The sequence below is a fragment of the Symphalangus syndactylus genome, chromosome 5 (genome assembly GCF_028878055.3).
Source record: "Symphalangus syndactylus isolate Jambi chromosome 5, NHGRI_mSymSyn1-v2.1_pri, whole genome shotgun sequence".
Lineage (NCBI taxonomy): Eukaryota > Metazoa > Chordata > Mammalia > Primates > Hylobatidae > Symphalangus > Symphalangus syndactylus.
Window position 1 is genome coordinate 151,997,445 of NC_072427.2, and position 19,502 is coordinate 152,016,946.

The 19,502-nt window shown below is 44.1% G+C and overlaps 1 protein-coding gene across 2 annotated transcripts in view; it reads right to left on the reverse strand.

The window, feature by feature from the left end:
• TULP3 (TUB like protein 3) overlaps positions 1 to 19,502 on the reverse strand; it is a 56,065-nt gene that overhangs the window by 29,595 nt on the left and 6,968 nt on the right. The window contains exons 1-2 of one of the 2 annotated variants that reach the window (XM_063639907.1): positions 6,564 to 7,526; positions 3,837 to 3,888 (exon numbers count right to left, since the gene is read on the reverse strand). In XM_063639907.1, the coding sequence (XP_063495977.1) occupies positions 3,837 to 3,888; positions 6,564 to 6,604 (93 nt within the window). In that variant the 5' untranslated portion in view covers positions 6,605 to 7,526. Of the gene's footprint in view, positions 1 to 3,836; positions 3,889 to 6,563; positions 7,527 to 19,502 lie in introns of those variants that run through there. The other variant, XM_055281089.2, reaches the window with a different exon arrangement.

Sequence of the window (19,502 nt, forward strand, 5' to 3'; positions counted from 1 at the left end):
ACAGGAAAAAGAAAAGAAAAATTAGCCACGTGTGGTGGTGCATGCCTGTAGTCTCAGCTACTTGGGAGGCTGAGGTGGGAGGATCGCTTGAGCCCAGGAGGTCAAGACTTCAGTGAGCTATGACCGTATCACTGCACTGCAGCCTGGGTGACAGAGCAAGACCCTATCTCAAAAAAATAAAAAAACAAAAGGCCACCACACACACACACACACACACACACACACAAAAAAAAAAAAAAAACTCCACATAATTAGTCATTAGGGTAATGCAAATCAAAACTACAATGAGATACCACTTCACACCCACTAAAATGGCTCTAAATCACAGACGGACAATAACAAGTGTTGGTAAGAATGTGGAAAAACTAGCTGGGCACAGAGGCAGAGGTTGCAGTGAGCCGAGATCGCGCTACTGCACTCCAGCCTGGTGACAGAGGGAGACTGTCTCAAAAGAAGAAAAAAAAAAACGAATGAGTTAAGGGAAGGGAAAGAACAAGATCTACCCTGTGTCTCTAGCACTAAGGCAGGGAGAATGTCCTGGGCACATGTGAATCTCCTTCCTTGGGTAGGTATATCCCTTCAGAAGAGGTGAATTAATCATACTATCATATTGTAATGTGTCACTATAAATAGCATTTTACAAACTCTACCTGCTCTGATTTCGAATATACCAAGCCACATTCTGATTGCAAACTTCCCACAGATATTTCTACTGGGAATGTAATGACCAGCTAATTCTCAAATACAGTTCACTAGAAAGTGATTCTCAGATTCAGATTCATCACTTATGAGACTGGCTAATACAAACCAATCCTCAGGAGACTGATTAACTTTGGTTGCTTTTGGCTGTTCTTATCCTACAAAGCTCATGACCAGTGACACTCAACCAAAGGGACACTGCCATAGCAGAATTCCTGAGTCTAATCTAATGTACATCTGGGCAGGGCTTCCCCAGCCTCTGCCACCTCCATTGAGGGTAACTGCTAGGATGTGCCACCGTCACTGATGGGTGTGCACTGTATCCCTTGGGCAGGTTGGCCTACTCTGGACTGTGAAGCTGCACCAAGATACTGCCCACCTGGGATGCCTGGGCTGAACTGTAGCCTGCCCTTCCTCAATATGCCTCCATCTTGGCTCTAACTTAGACACTCTTAAGATTCTTTCTAACATTCTATTATTTTATCCAGTCTAACTTCACTCTACAGATGAAATGACTGAGGGCAACTGACTTTAAGAACTTTACCTAAAATCACACAGCTGAATAATGGCAGAGCCAGAACTAGAACCAAAGCCTTCTGATTCCCAGCCCGTTTTCTTCATTCTGTGGTGCTACCTTTGTTGTTGTTATACACTATTTGAATGCTCAGCTTGCATTTGTGGAAATTCCCTTACCTACTACTGAGTGACTTCCTTCTTAAGCACCTATTGGCATTTCATGGCTCTAACAATATTCTCATACACTTTTTTTTTTTTAAGAGATGGAGGGTGGTGTCTTGCTGTGTTGCCCAGACTGCACTAAAACACTTGAGGTCAAGGGATCCTTCTTCCTCAGCCTCCCAGGCAGCTGGAACTACAGGTGCACACTACCATGCCAGCTTCTCATACATTATTTAACACCAAAATTTATACATCTGATCCAAAGATTTTTTTTTAATTTTGAAAAATTCCTTTGAAACTCCTAGGCAAGTGAAAAAAATTCCTATAAATTTTTATGTCTCTAAATTCACTGACTCAAAAAAAAAAAAAAAAAAGGGCTGGGCACTGTGGCTCACACCTGTAATCCCAGCACTTTGGGAGGCCGAGGCGGGCGGATCATGAGGTCAGGAGTTCGAGACCATCCTGGCTAACACAGTGAAACCCCGTCTCTAGTAAAAATACAAAAAAAAAAAATTAGCCAGGCGTGGTGGCGGGTGCCTGTAGTCCTAGCTACTTGAGAGGCTGAAGCAGGAGAATGGCATGAACCTGGGAGTTGGAGCTTGCAGTGAGCCAAGATTGCGCCACTGCACTCCAGTCTGGGCGAAAGAGTGAGACTCCGTCTCAAAAAAAAAAATTCACTATCTCTGGAAGATATATTAAAAATCAGTGATAGCCACTGATAAAGAACTGAGCCAAGCAGAAAGAGATGTTTTCATCAAACATCTATCTTATATTATTTGAATTCTTATGTTTTTATTACCTATGTAAAAACATAATTAAAAAAATTGTGCTACAAAAAGGCTTACAAAAGTTATAACATTTATACCACATATAGCATTTTCAATGAAAAGAATACAATTACAAAATATTAGGGCCACCTTAAAAAAAAAAACTCAGAAAATGTATCTATATACAAAATTTAAAGACTAATGTCTTAGAACATGATTGATAGATGAACCATAGATTTTACCTAATGTTAACAAAGTAGGTACAATTGGGCCTTACGATACTAGGATGCCTAAGAATAAAAATGAATAAAAATAAATCAAAGATCTATATTTTTGTGCCCACTTCTCCCCAGATACAATTTGCTGTGCAACGGAATGAAGAAAATAAAGGGCTCATCACAATTACTGTGATCTCTGTGGGCAGAGGGATAAGTGTGTATGTATATGTGTGTGTGTAACAGAATTTTCTCCAAGATCACAGTAAATTAGTTTGTTTCTTAGTTTTCAGTAATTCCACCTTTAAAATAATTTATTAGGCTAGAAGTCCCATTATTAGTTCCACCAACCACATAAAGAAGAGAAGACAAAACTTTAGAGACTTTTAGTCACCTACTGAATCCAGACGTCTTGACTCTTAACGATCCTAGCTACAGAATTTGCTGAATTAGAATAGATTCATAGAAAAAAGCGAATATAAATGCAATGTATGTTGGGTATACATTCTAAGCTACCTGAATATGATGATCACAGCATGTAACAACAAAAAACCGTTCATTTATTCCTTCCTTTGTTCAAATACTTAATGAAGGATTATTACATGTCCAGCACTGTGCTGAGAATTTCTGATATAATGGTTATCCAAAACATGCTTGTCTCCTGTTCTCACAGAGCTTAGTGTGATGGAGAAAAAAAACTAAATGTGCCAGCAGCTCTGTGAAGAAAATTATTCTCTATGCGATGGAGATTTTTTTTTTTTTTTTGAGACAGAGTCTTGCTCTGTCACCAGGCTGGAGTGCAGTGGCGCGATCTCAGCTCACTGCAAGCTCCGCCTCCTGGGTTCACGCCATTCTCCTGCCTCAGCCTCCTGAGTAGCTGGGACTACAGGCGCCCACCACCATGCCCGGCTAATTTTTTGTATTTTTTAGTAGAGACTGGGTTTCACCGTGTTAGCCAGGATGGTCTCGATCTCCTGACCTCGTGATCTGCCTGCCTTGGCCTCCCAAAGTGCTGGGATTACAAGCATGAGCCACCTCGACTGGCCATGCGACAGAGATTTTAAAGCAGCACAGCAGCAAGTTCGAATCTGCATTTTAGCGTAAGAACACCATCTTGTAGTTAAGTGAAATTACATCATAGAGAGGTACTTAAGGTAGCAGAACCGAATTACTACACAGAAATACAATGTTAACATTCTTTTAATTCCTCGGAAAGAAAGGCACCAAGGAATTTTTGGTGATTGTAAATCCAAGGCCGGTCTTGCTGCTGACATCCTCAAAGCACTTTGGTCTTGCCATAGCCCAGAGCCTTGGTTCAGCAACCACTAACTCCAGACACTGTTTCACAGGTAACCACCTGAGCCTTCTCCTTTCCAGTCTTCTTTCCATAGCCCTGCCAAAGGCTTCAGAGCCAAGACCATCAGCATCACGGTCAGTATAGTTGGCCACCTATTTCAAAAGAGAAGACTCTGCTCACCTGATAATCCAGCTTAGCCTGTCGCATCTTCATCATTTCTTCGTGGAAGACACTGTTAAAAAAAAAAAATAAAGCAAGTATATAAAGAGAAAACGCCTTGTCAATTTCATTTTTTTTTATGCATGTACTCTTTTGGGCTATTTGGAACCAATCGATTCTGCCTTATAGAAGGCATCAGCTTCTAGAGGCTACCCACACTGACTGCAGGAGGACTTCCTACCCTTAACACCACACTTATTCCAGAGGACCTGAGGAGACTGAAATACACCAAGGACAAGAAAAAGATAAAAACACAGACCCCGGCTGGGCGCGGTGGCTCACGCCTGTAATCCCAACACTTTGGGAGGCCGAGGAGGATGGATCACGAGGTCAGGAGATCGAGACCATCCTGACTAACATGGTGAAATCCCGCCTCTACTAAAAAAAGAAAAAAAAAAAAAAAAGAAAAAAAAAGGAAAACACAGACCCCATGCATGCAGGGATTTCCTTTTGTTTTAAACAATGTCTTGGGTACACATTATGCTCTGAACACGTGGTAATAAGCATTTTACATGGTATTACTTTGTTTATTCTTTAAAACAGCCCTATGAACTAGGTACCATTATTTTTCACACTTTGAAGATGAAGAAACAGACTTGAAGAGTCATGTGTAAGGCTAAACAGCAGAAACAGACCCCAATTCTGGTCTCCTTCTGGCATCTAAATTACATCTGAAAAATCAAATATATTTATGTATTTTTTGGAGTTAGTTCTTTTTTTTTTTTTTTTTTTTGAGACGGAGTCTCGCTCTTTCGCCCAGGCTGGAGTGCAGTGGCGCAATCTCGGCTCACTGCAAGCTCCGCCTCCCGGGTTAACGCCATTCTCCTGCCTCAGCCTCTCTGAGTAGCTGGGACTACAGGCGCCCGCCACCACGCCCGGCTAATTTTTTTTTGTATTTTTTAGTAGAGACGGGGTTTCACTGTGGTCTCGATCTCCTGACCTCGTGATCCGCCCGCCTCAGCCTCCCAAAGTGCTGGGATTACAAGCGTGAGCCACCGCGCCCGGCCAGAGTTAGTTCTAAGATGGGGAAAATTTCACTGTGTATAGCATCTTACTAGAGCCTACTGAATTCCTGAAGATCTGGGCATTTCATTTAACTTACTCAAGTCTGTCATTAGTAACACTTATTATGCCAGTCATCAAAGGAGAGGACTGTAAGTATGGATGAACAAATGACATTTATTGCCACTGAGAGACAGATTTGCTTGAAGTAGGAAAAAAACAATAAAAATGGAATAAAACCAGTCTTCAGCTGATAAACCAAGCCCTTCTGAACATTTAAAAACTCTCTTTGGGCTGGGCACGGTGGCTCACACCTGTAATCCCAGCACTTTGGGAGATCAAGGCGGGTGGATCACAAGGTCAGGAGTTCGAGACCAGCCTGTCCAACATAGTGAAACCCTGTCTCTCTTAAGATACAAAAAATTTGCCTGGTGTGGTGGCCACACCTGTAATCCCAGCTATTCAGGAACTGAGGCAGAAGAATCGCTTGAACCGGGGAGGCGGAGGAAGAGCAAGATCACACCACTGCACTCCAGCCTGGGCGACAGGGTGAGACTATGGCTCAAAACAAACAAACAGAAAAAACAAAAAACCTCTCTCTGGGCTGGGCGCGGTGGCTCACGCTTGTAATCCCAGCACTTTGGGAGGCCGAGGCGGGCGGATCACGAGGTCAGGAGATCGAGACCACGGTGAAACCCCGTCTCTACTAAAAATACAAAAAATTAGCCGGGTGTGGTGGCGGGCACCTGTAGTCCCAGCTACTCTGAGAGGCTGAGGCAGGAGAACGGCGTGAACCCGGGAGGCGGAGCTTGCAGTGAGCCGAGATCGCGCCACTGCACTCCAGCCTGGGTGACAGAGTGAGACTCCGTCTCAAAAAAAAAAAACAAAAAACAAAAAAAACCTCTCTCTGAAGCCTTTTCTATTTTTGACAATTTCCTAATTTAAGACTTTTATTTTGTGACTCAGCATTCTTGGAAAGGGTGAAGTATGAAATAAGGCATAAATGGTTCTCAATTACTTGGATGATAAATGTTTACTGGGAACTTAGTGCCAGAAAAACTGGAACTACAAGGTGCTATTTAAGAAGACAAATTCCATTACCACAAAGAGAAGCATGGTTTTTGCTACATTTTGGGCAAATATACCAAAGCATTTATGTATGGCTTAATGGTGTGCCACTACATTCCTACATTTTAGAAGGTTCTATGCATCTTACTAATGCATAGCAACTTCAGTTTGCATGCTGTCTCAAAGATTCTTCCTCTTCATCACTTGTGAGGCAGGTTTAACAACCGTCACACAGACGTGCAGGTGCTTTCTGATTTTCTGACATGCCTATTAATTCACTCATGACCTTTATGTTTAAAAAACAAATAAAAAAACACTGGGTGGTCAATAAATCATCTCTTTTCTCCCAGCTCCAAAGAGGAACAAATAAACAAAAATGTCAAATACAACAGCCTCTGGCCTTGACTTTGTGCCCCACCATGTTTCACCTACATATGTTCCTACGTTTTCTTTAATGTTTTTTATCTGCAGTCATGTATTTTTAAATCCTAAATTTAAAAATCCTTCATTAATACAGTGTGACAAAAAAAAGATAAAAACAAAACTAGAGTGCTAGAACATTACAGGTATTCAGTGTGTGTAAGTATAAATAAATTTTTTTTTTTTTTTGAGACAGACCTCTCTCCTGCCCAAGCTGGAGTGCAGTGGCTTGAACTCATCTCACTGCAACCTCCACCTCCCGGGTTCAAGCCATTCTTGTGCCTCAGCCTCCTGAGTAGCTAGAACTACAGGCATGCACCATCATGCCCAGCTAATTTTTGTTTTTTTTTTTGTTTTTGGAGACGGAGTCTCACTCTGTCAGCCAGGCTGGAGTGCAGTGGCACAATCTCGGCTCACTGCAACCTCTGCCTCCCAGGTTCAAGCGATTCTCCTGCCTCAACCTTCTGAGTAGCTGGGACTATAGGTGCACGTTGCTACACTCGGCTAATTTTTTGTATTTTTAGTAGAGATGGGGTTTCGCCGGTTAGACAGGATGGTCTCGATCTCCTGACCTCAACGTCGTGATCTGCCCACCTCAGTCTCCCCAAGTGCTGGGATTACAGGTGTGAGGCACCGCACCAGGCCAATTTTTGTATTTTTAGTAGAGATGGGGTTTTGCCATGTTGGCCAGGCTGGTCTTGAACTCCTGACCTCAAGTGATCTGCCTACCTCGGCTTCCCAAAGTGCTGGGATTACAGGCGTGAGCCACTGCACCTGGCCGTGTATCAGTATAAATTTTTTAAAGTTCTGCATAAAATGACATTATATAGCAAAAGGAGAACTTGGAGAAAAAAGTCCACTGTTATGGACTAGTATTTTCATTTTTTAAAATTTATTATTTATTTATTTACTTATTTTGAGATGAAGGGCTCGCTCTTCTTGCCCAGGCTGGAGTACAATGACATGATCTTGGCTCGCTGCAACCTCCGCTTCCCAGATTCAAGCGATTCTCTTGCCTCAGCCTCCTCAGCAGCTGGGATTACAGGCGTGTGCCACCACGCCCGGCTAATTTTTGTATTTTTAGTAGAGATGGGGTTTCATCATGTTGGCCAGGCTGGTCTCGAACTCCTGACCTCAGGTGATCCACCCGCCTCGGCCTCCTGAAGTGCTGAGATTACAGCCATTTTTTTTTAATTAAAAAAAATTAGGCCAGACGCAGTGGCTCATGCCTGTAATCCCAGAACTTTGGGAGGCCAAGGTGGGTGGATTGCCTGAGCCCAGAAGTTCGAGACCAGCCTGGCCAACATGGTGAAACCCCGTCTGTACTAAAATACAAAAAATTAGCTGGGCGTGGCGGCAGGCACCTGTAATCCCAGCTACTCAGGAGGCTGAGGCAGGAGAATCACTTGAACCCAGGAGGCGGAGGATGCAGTGAGCCAAGATCGCATCACTGCACCACTCTAGCCTGGATGACAGAGCGGGACTCCGTCTCAAAAAAAAAGAAAAAAAAAAGGGCCGGTGGCTCACGCCTGTATTCCCAGCACTTTTGGAGGCCGAGGCTGGCGGATCACGAGGTCAGGAGTTCAAGAGCAGTCTGGCCAACATGGTGAAACCCCATCTCTACTAAAAATACAAAATATTAGCCAGGTATGGTGGTGGGCACCTGTAATCCCAGCTTAGGAGACTGAGGCAGGAGAATCGCGTGAACCCGGGAGGCAGAGGTTGCGGTGAGCCAAGATGGCGCCACCACACTCTAGCCCAGGCGACAGTGCAAGACTCTCTCACAAAAAAAAAAAAAAAAAAAAAAAAAAAAAAAAAAAAATTTTTTTTTTTTAGACAGGGTCTGGCTCTGTCACCTGGGCTAGAGTGCAGTGGCAATGACCTTGGCTCACTGCAATCTCCACCATGAACTAGTATTTTCAAACAGCTGCTGCTACAAATCTGCACTCTGTTCTCAACAGTAAACCAAAGGTGTGATGACTTCTGGCATGGGGGAAAACAAATCATTCCCCACCCATGCTAAAACTTCTTCAAAAATGCTAAGTTCTGGCATATGACTAAAGTTTTCAAATGTTTCTCTTAAGGCCTCAAATAGTGAAAAAAACAGGTGTGTCTCTGACAGTACATCTAGATACCACTTGATTCCTTTTATCAAGCCTGGGCAAGCTGAACAGACAATCTGAATAAATAGGGTATAATCAAAGCATTTTGACCTGAACAGAAGAGACAATAAATACATGTTAAGTAACTGTAACATTTACAAGTCTCCTATATATCAAAAGTCACACTTTCCCTGAGTTCTAAGTTTAAATAAATTATAACTTAAAAAGTTATACCTTTAATTAAATTATAACCTATAAAGACATTTTATAAGGCCGGGTGTGGTGGCTCACGCCTGTAATCCCAACACTTTGGGAGGCTGAGGCGGGTGGATCCCGAGGTCAAGAGATCGAGACCATCCTGGTCAACATGGTGAAATCCTGTCTCTACTAAAAATACAAAAATTAGCCGGGTGTGGTGGCGTGTGCCTGTTGTCCCAGCTACTCGGGAGGCTGAGGCAAAAGAATTGCTTGAACCTGGGAGGTGGAGGTTGCAGTGAGCCGAGATCACGCCACTGCACTCCAGCCTGGCCACAGAGCGAGACTCTGTCTCAAACAAACAAAAAAAAGATATTTTATAGACTTATATTCAATCTGAACTAAAATTTCTAGTCTAATCTGGAATATCATCTTAATAAATTTACATTTTTCTGATTTAATATTCTTTTTTTTTTTTTTTTTTTTGAGACAGAATCTCACCCTGTCGTCCAGGCTGGAGTGCAGTGGCACGATCTCAGCTCACTGCAACCTCCACCTCCCAGGTTCAAGCAATTCTCCTGCGTCAGCCTCCCAAGTAGCTGGGATAACAGATGCCTGCCATATTTTTAGTGGAGATGGGGTTTCGTCATGTTGGCCAGGTTCGTCTCAAACTCCTGACTTCAGGTACAGGTGATCTGACCACCTCGGCCTCCCAAAGTGCTGGGATACAGGCATGAGCCGCCATGCCTAGCCTGTGTTAATATTCTCTTTCCTTCATTTTAACTTAGTTATTGAATAGCAAGCCTAACCATAACCAAGCGTGGTTAATAAATCAACACAAAACAGAAAGAATTCCTACAGGAAAAAAAAAAAGTGGAGTAACTCTTTTTCCTCTCATTTTTCTCAAAGAAAATTTCCTATTTCCTTGGTACAAACAGGGGAAACCCTAAACACACATCTTGAAGAAACACAGAAACACTCAAGCGTGGCAGATGAGAATGCCCACAGAACACCATTCTCTTGAACTATTCTCCAGTTACCAACCAGTAAAGGCTAAACTGAAGATACCTGCTGGGCATGGTGCCATGAGCCTGTGGTCCCAGCTACTCAGGAGGTTCAGGTAGGAGGAGTGCTTGAGCCCAAGAGTTCAAGGGTGCAGTGAGCTGTGATTATGACCCTGCACAGCAGCCTGAGCAACAGAGCGAGATTCCATCTCAGATAGATATAGGTAAGATAGACAGATAAAATAAAAATTAACTGAAGATAACTACAAGGCCTTACAACACTTCACAGTGTACACAAAGAGAATTTTCTGACAGTGTCCCATCTCACTCACATTTATGGACACCAAAAAAACCTAGACTAAGGAAAGAGACATTAGTGGGAAAACTGACAAAATTCAAATAAGGCCTGTGAATTAGTTAACAGTATTGATTCTATATTAATTTCCTGATTTTGATAATGTGGCTATGGTTATATAAGATGTTAACATTAGGCCAGGAACAGTGGCTCACGCTTGTAATCCCAGCACTTTGGGAGGCCAAGGCGGGCGGATCACGAGGTCAGGAGTTCGAGACCAGCCTGGCCAACACAGTGAAACCCTGTCTCTGCTAAAGATACAAAAATTAGCTGGGCGTGGTGGCGGGCGTCTATAATCCCAGCTACTCAGGAGGCTGAGGCTGGAGAATCACTTGAACCCGGGAGGCAGAGGTTGCAATGAGCCGAGATCGTGCCACTGCATTCCAGCCTGGACGACGGAGCTAGGCTCCATCTAAAAAAAAAAAAAAAAAAGATGTTAACATTAGGAGAAACTTGGTGAAAGGTATAGAGGGATTCTCTAATATTTTTGCAAATTTTCTGTAAGTCTAAAATGATTTTTTAAAATCAGGTATACGGCCGGGAGCGGTGGCTCACGCCTGTAATCCCAGCACTTTGGGAGGCCGAGGCGGGCTGATCACGAGGTCAGGAGATCGAGACCATCCTGGCGAACACAGTGAAACCCCGTCTCTACTAAAAATACAAAAAATTAGCCGGGCGAGGTGGCGGGCGCCTGTAGTCCCAGCTACTCGGGAGGCTGAGGCAGGAGAATGGCATGAACCCCGGGGGGCGGAGCCTGCAGTGAGCCGAGATCGCGCCACTGCACCCCAGCCTGGGCGACAGTGAGACTCTGTCTCAAAAACAAAACAAAACAAAACAAAACAAAAATAAATAAAATCAGGTATAAAAAATATTAGTGATGAATCTAGGTGAAGGGCATAGGTTTATCAACTGTGCTTTCTTGCGACTTTTCAGCAAATTTCAATTTTTTCTTTTCTTTTTGTTTTTTTTTTTTTGTTTTTTTTTTTTTGAGATAGAGTCTCGCTCTTGTTGCCCAGGCTGCAGTGCAGTGGCGTGATCTCGGCTCACCGCAACCTCTGCCTCAGCCTCCCGAGTAGCTGGGATTACAGGCATGCACCACCACGCCTGACTAATTTTGTATTTTTAGTAGAGACGGGGTTTCTCCCTGTTGGTCAGGCTGGACTTGAACTCCCGACCTCAGGTGATCCACCTGCCTCGGCCTCCCAAAGTGCTGGGATTATAGGCATGAGCCACCGTGCCCTGCCAAATTTTTTCAAAATAGAAAAAAAGAAAATATACATTTTCAAAGAGAAAAAAAGAAAATATACATTTCAGTAAATTTTTTTTCATTGTTGTGGACTGACTACCTTTAAAAATCCCACTGCTACCAGGTGCAGTGGCTCATGCCTGTAATTCCAGAACTTTGGGAGGCTAACGTGGGCAGGTCACTTGAGGTCAGGAGTTCGAGATCAGCCTGACCAACATGGTGAAACCCCATCTCTACTAAAAATACAAAAATTAGCCAGGCACTGTGGTCCGCGCCTGTAGTCCCAGCTACTCTAGAGGCTGAGGCAGGACAATCACTTGAACCCAGGAGGTGGAGGTTGCAGTGAGCTGGGATCACGCCATTACACTCCAGCCTAGGCAACAGCGCGAGGTTCTGTCTCAACAACAACAACAAAAAATCCCATTGCCCTTTAATCTAGCACCTAAATTATGCTCACACAGTATTTCTAGAGAATGAAGATGGTATGGACAATGAAGAAATTTGCTAAAGATAAGTAACAGAGAAACTTCGAGCATACTTTAAAACATTACTCTCCATTGCTAGTCTAGTGCTATACCCAACAGACCACGCTGCCAAGTACTTTGAAGCACTGAATAATGTTACTAATGACCCCCAAGAATCTATGATGATTCAGGACTCTCAATGTTCCTGTCAACTTCTCTCAGCCTGTTAAGAGTAAATTTTTCGAGCTGCCAGTAACACAAAATCTATTGCCACTAAACAATCAAGAGTGTTTCTTGCTGCTTCCTACACTGTGCCAGATAAGGATGCTGTAATCAGCACTCAACTGCAATTTGGCCACTGATGCAGGAGGCTAAACAGGCTCCTTCTGTGGTACTGGAGAGAGTAAACACCATCCTTGCCAGGAAAGCAGCAGGATAAGACTTGCAAAAATAAAGCCTGTGAGCAGCCCGTTGCTTTTCCTGATAGTAACTTGAGTGAAGGCTTCCTTTACTGACTACAGTATTGCTTCAGAACATCACAAGTTGATATTTTTTAGACTTAGAAATTAGATATAGTTATCTTCTTTCATTAATGCAGTAAGTGCTAGTGTGCAGTGATAAAGAGGACAACTTGGCAATTTAGAGAAATTCATAATTGTAAATATTTAGTAATTAGCTGCTGCATGAAGTTAAAATAAATATAATTTACAAAAATTTGGTTCAACTCAACCTATCAGAAATAAATATAGTATGTGTGAGACAAGGAATTACTGCAAAGACACTACACAGGAAAGATAGAGGAAATAAAAGGTTTACCTCAAGAAAACAACCACAAAAAACAATTTTTTATTCTTAAATCTAGTTATTCACACTTATTTGAAGACTAACATCGTTTAGAAGAAAAACTGTAGGGTCGGGCGCGGTGGCTCACGCTTGTAATCCCAGCACTTTGGGAGGCCGAGGCGGGCGGATCACGAGGTCAGGAGATCGAGACCACGATGAAACCCCGTCTCTACTAAAAATACAAAAAATTAGCCGGGCGTGGTGGCAGGAGCCTGTAGTCCCAGCTACTCGGAGAGGCTGAGGCAGGAGAATGGCGTGAACCCGGGAGGCGGAGCTTGCAGTGAGCCAAGATCACGCCACCGCACTCCAGCCTGGGTGACAGAGCGAGACTCCGTCTCAAAAAAAAAAAAAAAAAAAAAAAAAAAGACAAACAACCTAACTAAAAATTGGAGCTAGGCACGGTAGCTAACGCCTGTAATCCCAGCACTTTGGGAGGCTGAGACGGGCAGATAACTTGAGGCCAGGAGCTGGAGACCAGCCTGGCCAACATGGTGAAATCCCATCTCTACTAAAAATACAAAAAATAAGCCAGGTGTGGTTGTGCGTGCCTGTATTCCCGGCTACTCAAGAGGCTGAGGCAGGAGAATCGCTTGAACCCAGGAGGCAGAGGTTGCAGTGAGCTGAGATCACGCCACTGCACTCCAGCCTGGGCAACAGAGTGAGACTCTGTCTCAAAAAATAAAACAAAACAAAATAAAAATTGGGCAAAAGCCTAGGCAATATAAGGAGGTCCTGTCTCTACCAAAAAAAGAAAAAAAGAAAGGAAAAAAAAATCAAATTAGCCAGCTGTGGTGGAGCGCTCTGGTGGTCCCAGCTACTCGAGGAGGAGGCAAGAGGATTGCTTGAGTCAGGAAGGTCAAGGCTGCAGTAAGCCGTGATTGTGCCACTGCACTCCAGCCTGGGGAACAGAGACCCTTTCTCAAAAAAAAGAGGTGGGGGGAGGGGACCCAAAATATTCACAAAAGAACTTTTACGAATGGGTAATAAGCACATGAAAAGATATTCAATATGATTAGTCATTAGGTAAGTGTGTACTGAAACCATAACATGGCCAGGCACAGTGGCTCATGCCTGTAATCCCAGCACTTTAAGAGGTGGGAGGATCGCTTGAGCCCAGGAGCTCAAGACCAGCCTGGGCAACATGGTGAAACCGTCTCTACAAAAAAAAAAGGTATTTCGGCTTGGTTACGCATGCCTATAGTTCCAGCTACTTGGGAGGCTGAGGTGGGAGGATTGCTTGAGCCCAGGAGGTTGAGCTATCATCACACCACCACACTCCAGCCAGGGTGAGAGAGCAAGACACTCTCAAAAAACAAAAAATAAAAATAAAATAACTGTAAGTAGAAAAAAAAGTATCTGCAAGGTCTACAGGAATAGAATTCCAGAAGGATATACACAAACTATTAACAGTAGATACCTCAAAGGTAGGGTGTTAAAAAAAAAAGCAGTATTCAAAACAGATGTTTTTGAGTTTAAAAAGAGTACTTTATTAATTATACCAGGACATCAGCTGACAAGGGTAGCAGAACAGGAAAGCTTGCCATCTCCCTTAGGCTTTACTTTTGTAATTTCATAGACCCAGTCACCAATCATTATTATTCCCTTTCAGTTTATGGACATTTAAATTTTGCACTAATAATCTGTTATTGATATATTGATGTTTATACAGGTTACTGTAGGCAACATTTCCAATCCAAGTGCTTCTAACAGCCTAAGAAAGTGCTTTTATGCTCTAAATGAAATTGAGGAGAAAGGAGGAAAGTACGGTCCAGAGACCATCTACAGAACAATATATCTTTAGAATCCAAGTTTTTTTGTTTTTGTTTCTGAGACCAAGTCTTGTTCTGTCACTAGGCTGGAGTACAGTGGCGCGATCTTGGCTCACTACAACCTCTTCCTCCCAGGTTCAAGCTATTCTCCTGCCTCAGCCTCCCCTGTAGCTGGGACCACAGGCGTGCGACCACACCTGGCTAATATTTTTTTTTTTTTGTATTTTTAGTAGAGACGGGGTTTCAACACATTGGCCAGGCTAGTCTCGAACTCCTGACCTCAGGTGATGTGCCCGCCTCAACCTCCCAAAGTGCTGAGATTACAGATGTGAGCCACCACGCCCATCTCCAAGTTTTGTTTTGTTTTGTTTGAGACGGAGTCTCACTCTGTCGCCCAGGCTGCAGTGCAGTGGCATGATCTCGGCTCACTGCAACCTCCGCCTCCTGGGTTCACGCCATTCTCCTGCCTCAGCCTCCCGAGTAACTAGGACTACAGGCACCTGCCACCACACCCGGCTAATTTTTTGTATTTTTAGTAGAGACAGGGTTTCACTGTGTTAGCCAGGATGGTCTCAATCTCCTGACATTGTGATCCACCCGCCTTGGCCTCCCAAAGTGCTGGGATTACAGGCGTGAGCCACCACGCCTGGCCCGTCTCCAAGTTTTATCTTGAAAATTAAATTCTGGGTTTTATTCCATAAGGTAATGGGTTCCATTTTAATATAAAAACAATCTTCACTGCTCTCTTAAATAATTCATAGTATGAATAATTATGACCTTCCAGGAAAAAATACTTTTATGATTTAGCACAGGAGCTGCAAACTATAGCCTGTGGGCCAAATCTGGCCTGCCATCAGTTTTTATACTGCCTGTGAGCTAAGAGTGAATTCCGCTTTTTTTTTTTTTGAGACGTCATTTCACTCTTGTTACCCAGGCTGGATTGCAATGGCGTGATCTCAGCTCACCACAACCTCAGCCTCCCGGGTTCAAGCGATTCTCCTGCCTCAGCCTCCCGAGTAGCTGGGATTACAGGTATGCGTCACCATGCCCGGCTAATTTTGTATTTTTAGTAGATACGTGGTTTCTCCATGTTGGTCAGGCTGGTCTCAAACTCCTGACCTCAGGTGACCCACCCGCATCAGCCTCTCAAAGTGCTGGGATTACAGGCATGAGCCACTGCGCCCAGCCTATGAATGTCACATTTTTAAAAGGTTAAAAATATCTGAAGAATAATATTTTGAGACATGTAAAAATTATATTAAACTCAAATTCCAACCAGGTGCAGTGACTCATGCCTGTCATCCCAGCACTTTGGGAGGCCTAAGTGGGCAGACTGCTTGAGGCCAGGCGTTTGAGACCAGCCTGGGCAACATAGTGAGGCCCCTGTCTCTACAAAAAATTTAAAAATTAGCCAGGTGTGGTGGTGCACACCTGTAATCCCAGCTACTCAGGAGGCTGAGGCAGGAGGATTGCTTGAACCCAGGAGTTCAAGGCTGTTGTGGGCTACGACTGCACCACTGCACTCAGCCTGGGCAACACAGTGAGAACCTGTCCCCCCAGCCCAAAAAGAAATTATCACTGTGTAGGAAGTAATGAATAAAAAGAAAAAAATCTTCAAATTCCAGTGTCTATAAAGTCTTATTGAAACAGACACATTCATTCACTTACCTATTATCTATGGCTGCTTTTGTGCTACAACAGCAAAACTGAGTAATGAGTAACTGGGACAGAGACTGTATGGCCCATAAAACCAAAAACATTTGGTTAAGACCTTCGCAGAAAAGGACTACTGGCCAGGGGTGATGGTGCATGCCTATAGTCCCCGCTGCTAGGGAGGCTGAGGCGGGAAGATGGCTTAAGTCCACGAGTTCAAGACCAGCTTGGGCAAAAAAGCAAGACCCCTATCTGAAAAAAAATAATTAAAAAGGTCTGCTGACCCCTGGCTTGGCCTATATTAGTTCAAACTAATTGTAAGTCCCCATTTAGAGACGTGTGCTGTGTGGTTACAGCACAGTTCCCAGTACAACTTAACCTAGTAAAGCCTCAAGTTTCCTAATTTACAAAGTGAGGACAATGACACTTAACTCAGAAGGTTATTGTGAAGATTAAATGAAACTTGGCTCATAGTAAGCACTCAAACTGCAACTGCTATTATATCTTTTTTTTTTTTTTTTTTTTTGAGATCTAGTTTCCGCTCTTGTTGCCCAGGCTGGAGTGCAACGGCATGATCTTGGCTCACTACAACCTCTGCCTTCCACGTTCAAGTGATTCTCATGCCTCAGCCTCCCAAGTAGCTGGGATCACAGGCATGCGCCACCACACCTGGCTAATATTGTATTTTTAGTAGAGACAGGGTTTCACCATGCTGCCCAGGCTGGTCTTGAACTCCTAACCTCAAGTGATCTGCCTGCCTTGGCCTCCCAAAGTGCTTGGATTACAGGCATGAGCCACCGTGCTGGGCCTAGATTTTTTTTTTTTCTTTTTTTAAGAGACAGGGTCTCGGGCCAGGCAGAGTGGCTCATGCCTGTCCAGCATTTTGGGAGGCCGAGGAGGGAGAATCACTTGAGGCCCGAGTTCAAGACTAGCCTGGGCAATATGGCAAAACCCTATCTCTTGAGAGAGAGAACAAACAAACATGACAGACCAACAGACAGACAGGGGGTCTCACACTATGTTGCCCAGGATGGTCTTGAGCTACTGGCCTCAAGTGATCTCCTTCCTCCTGCCTCAGCCTCCCTAAGTGCTAGGATTATAGGCCTGAACCACTGTGCCTGGGAAGATTTTTGTTTTACAATACTTCTTTTTTTGAGACGGAGTTTCACTCTTATTGCCCAGGCTGGAGTGCAATGGCATGACCTCAGCTCACCACAACCTCCGACTCCCGAGTTCAAGCAATGCTCCCGCCTCAGCCTCCCAATTAGCTGAGATTATAGGCGCACACCACCACGCCCGGCTAATTTTTGTATTTTTAGTAGAGACGGGGTTTCACCATGTTGGTCAGGCTGGTCTCGAACTCCTGACCTCATGATCCGCCCGCCTCGGCCTCCCAAAGTGCTGGGATTACAGGCACGAGCCACCATGCCCGGCCTACAATACTTCTTAATACTACAAATAAATGTATTACCTTAATCTTCACTTCAGTGAGAAGACTAATGATTTCATCATAATACTTTATCACCTTTCAAAAGCTTCTGCATAATCTTTTGAATGTTGCAAACCCAGAAATTTCTAATAATTTCCCCTGTATTAAAAAAATCTTTAGGCTGGGTGTGGTGGCTCATGCCTATAATCCCAGTACTTTAGGAGGCCAAGGCAGGTGCGTCACCTGAGGTAAGGAGTTCGAGACCAGCCTGGCCAATAGTGGCGAAACCCCGTCCCTATTAAAAATACAAAAATTAGCCAGGGGTGGTGGCAGGCACCTGTAATCCCAGCTACTCAGGAGGCTGAGGCAGGGAGAACTGCCTGAACCCAGGAGGTGGAGGTTGCCGTGAGCCGAGATCCTGCCACTGCACTCCTGCCTGGGCGACAGAGTGAGACTCCAAAAAAAATCTTTAAAAGTCCAAAATTGTATTGTTGTTGAAACATTGTTAAAATGTGTTGTCGCTCTGCTAGTTGCACTTCAGTATGGTTCTACTTAGTGAATACTTAATACTGCCTGCCAGGAATTAGATTAAATATATATTATTTTTCACACATGATGTGTGATAATTTTCACAATAACCTTGACAAAGTAGGCACTATAATCTCATTTTACAGAGAGATATGAAACTCATAGATGCTCTAAATGAATTTGGGGAGAAAGGAGGTGAACTCCTTTCATATGAGTTTCATATCTCTCTGTAAAATGAGATTATAGTATCTACCTTGTAGATTTATTGAATTTTCTTCCTGCAAAGCTGAATAGCAATAATTTTATTTTTCCAGAAGCATATTTGAAAAATATTTCTTGCTTTCTTGTTACAGCTTTATTTTCTACACATCACAGGAAAGCAATTTTAAACTTACAACTATAGCTTATATTCTAAAAGTCAAACAGCTGATCAGTGAAAGAGCCTGAATTCAATCACAAGTCTCACTCCCAATCTACCTGAATGTGTTAAACCGCACGATTGAACACGTGTATTAAAATGGTCAGCAGAGGCAGGAATTTCATTCTCTGGTATTTCAATATGTTCATTAAAAATGCTAGCTGACTTGCTATTTTTAGGTAGAACTTCCAAGCCAGTGAATGGATTTTTAAGCAGCCCTGGGGAGGAGTGCCCTGAATAATGACATTTAGGTCAACCATACTGCATATACAACGGTGGTCCCATAAGATGATAACACTACATTTTCGGCCGGGCACAGTGGCTCCCGCCTGTAATCCCAGCACTTTGGGACGCAGAGGCGGGTGGATCACTTGAGGTCAGGAGTTCAAGACCAGTTTGACCAACATGGTAAAATCCCGTTTCTACTAAAAATACAAAATTAGCTGGGCATGGTGGTGCACACCTGTAATCCCAACTACTTGGGAGGCTGAGGCAGGAGAATCACTTGAACCTGGGAGGCAGAGATTGCAGTGAGCTGAGATCATGCCATTGCACTCCACATTCCAGCCTGAGCAACAAGGGTGAAACTCAATCTCAAAAAAAAAAAAAAAAAAAAGTATTTTCACTGTACCTTTGCTATGTTTAGATACGTTTAGATACACTAATACTTACCAGTGTATTCCAACTGCCTACAATATTCAGTACAGTAATAGGCCATATAGCTTTGTAGCCTAGGAGCAACAGACTGTACCACAGGGTCTAGGTAGGTAGTAGTGAGAGGTGACAGCGTGCTGGCAGTCCTCACAGCCCTCACTTGCTCTTGGCGCCTCCTCTGCCTGGGCTCCCACTTTGGCGGCACTTGAGGAGCCCTTCAGCCCACCGCTGCACTGTGGGAGCCCCTTTCTGGGCTGGCCAAGGCGGGAGCCGGCTCCCTTGGCTTGCAGGGAGGTGTGGAGGGAGAGGCACCAGCGGGAACCGGGGCTGCGGCCAGTGCTTGCAGGCCAGCTGGAGTTCCGGGTGGGCGTGGGCTTGGCGGGCCCCCTCACTCAGAGCAGCCGGCCGGCCCTGCCGGCCCCGGGCAGTGAGGGACTTAGCACCCAGGCCAGTGGCTGCGGAGGGTGTACTGGGTCC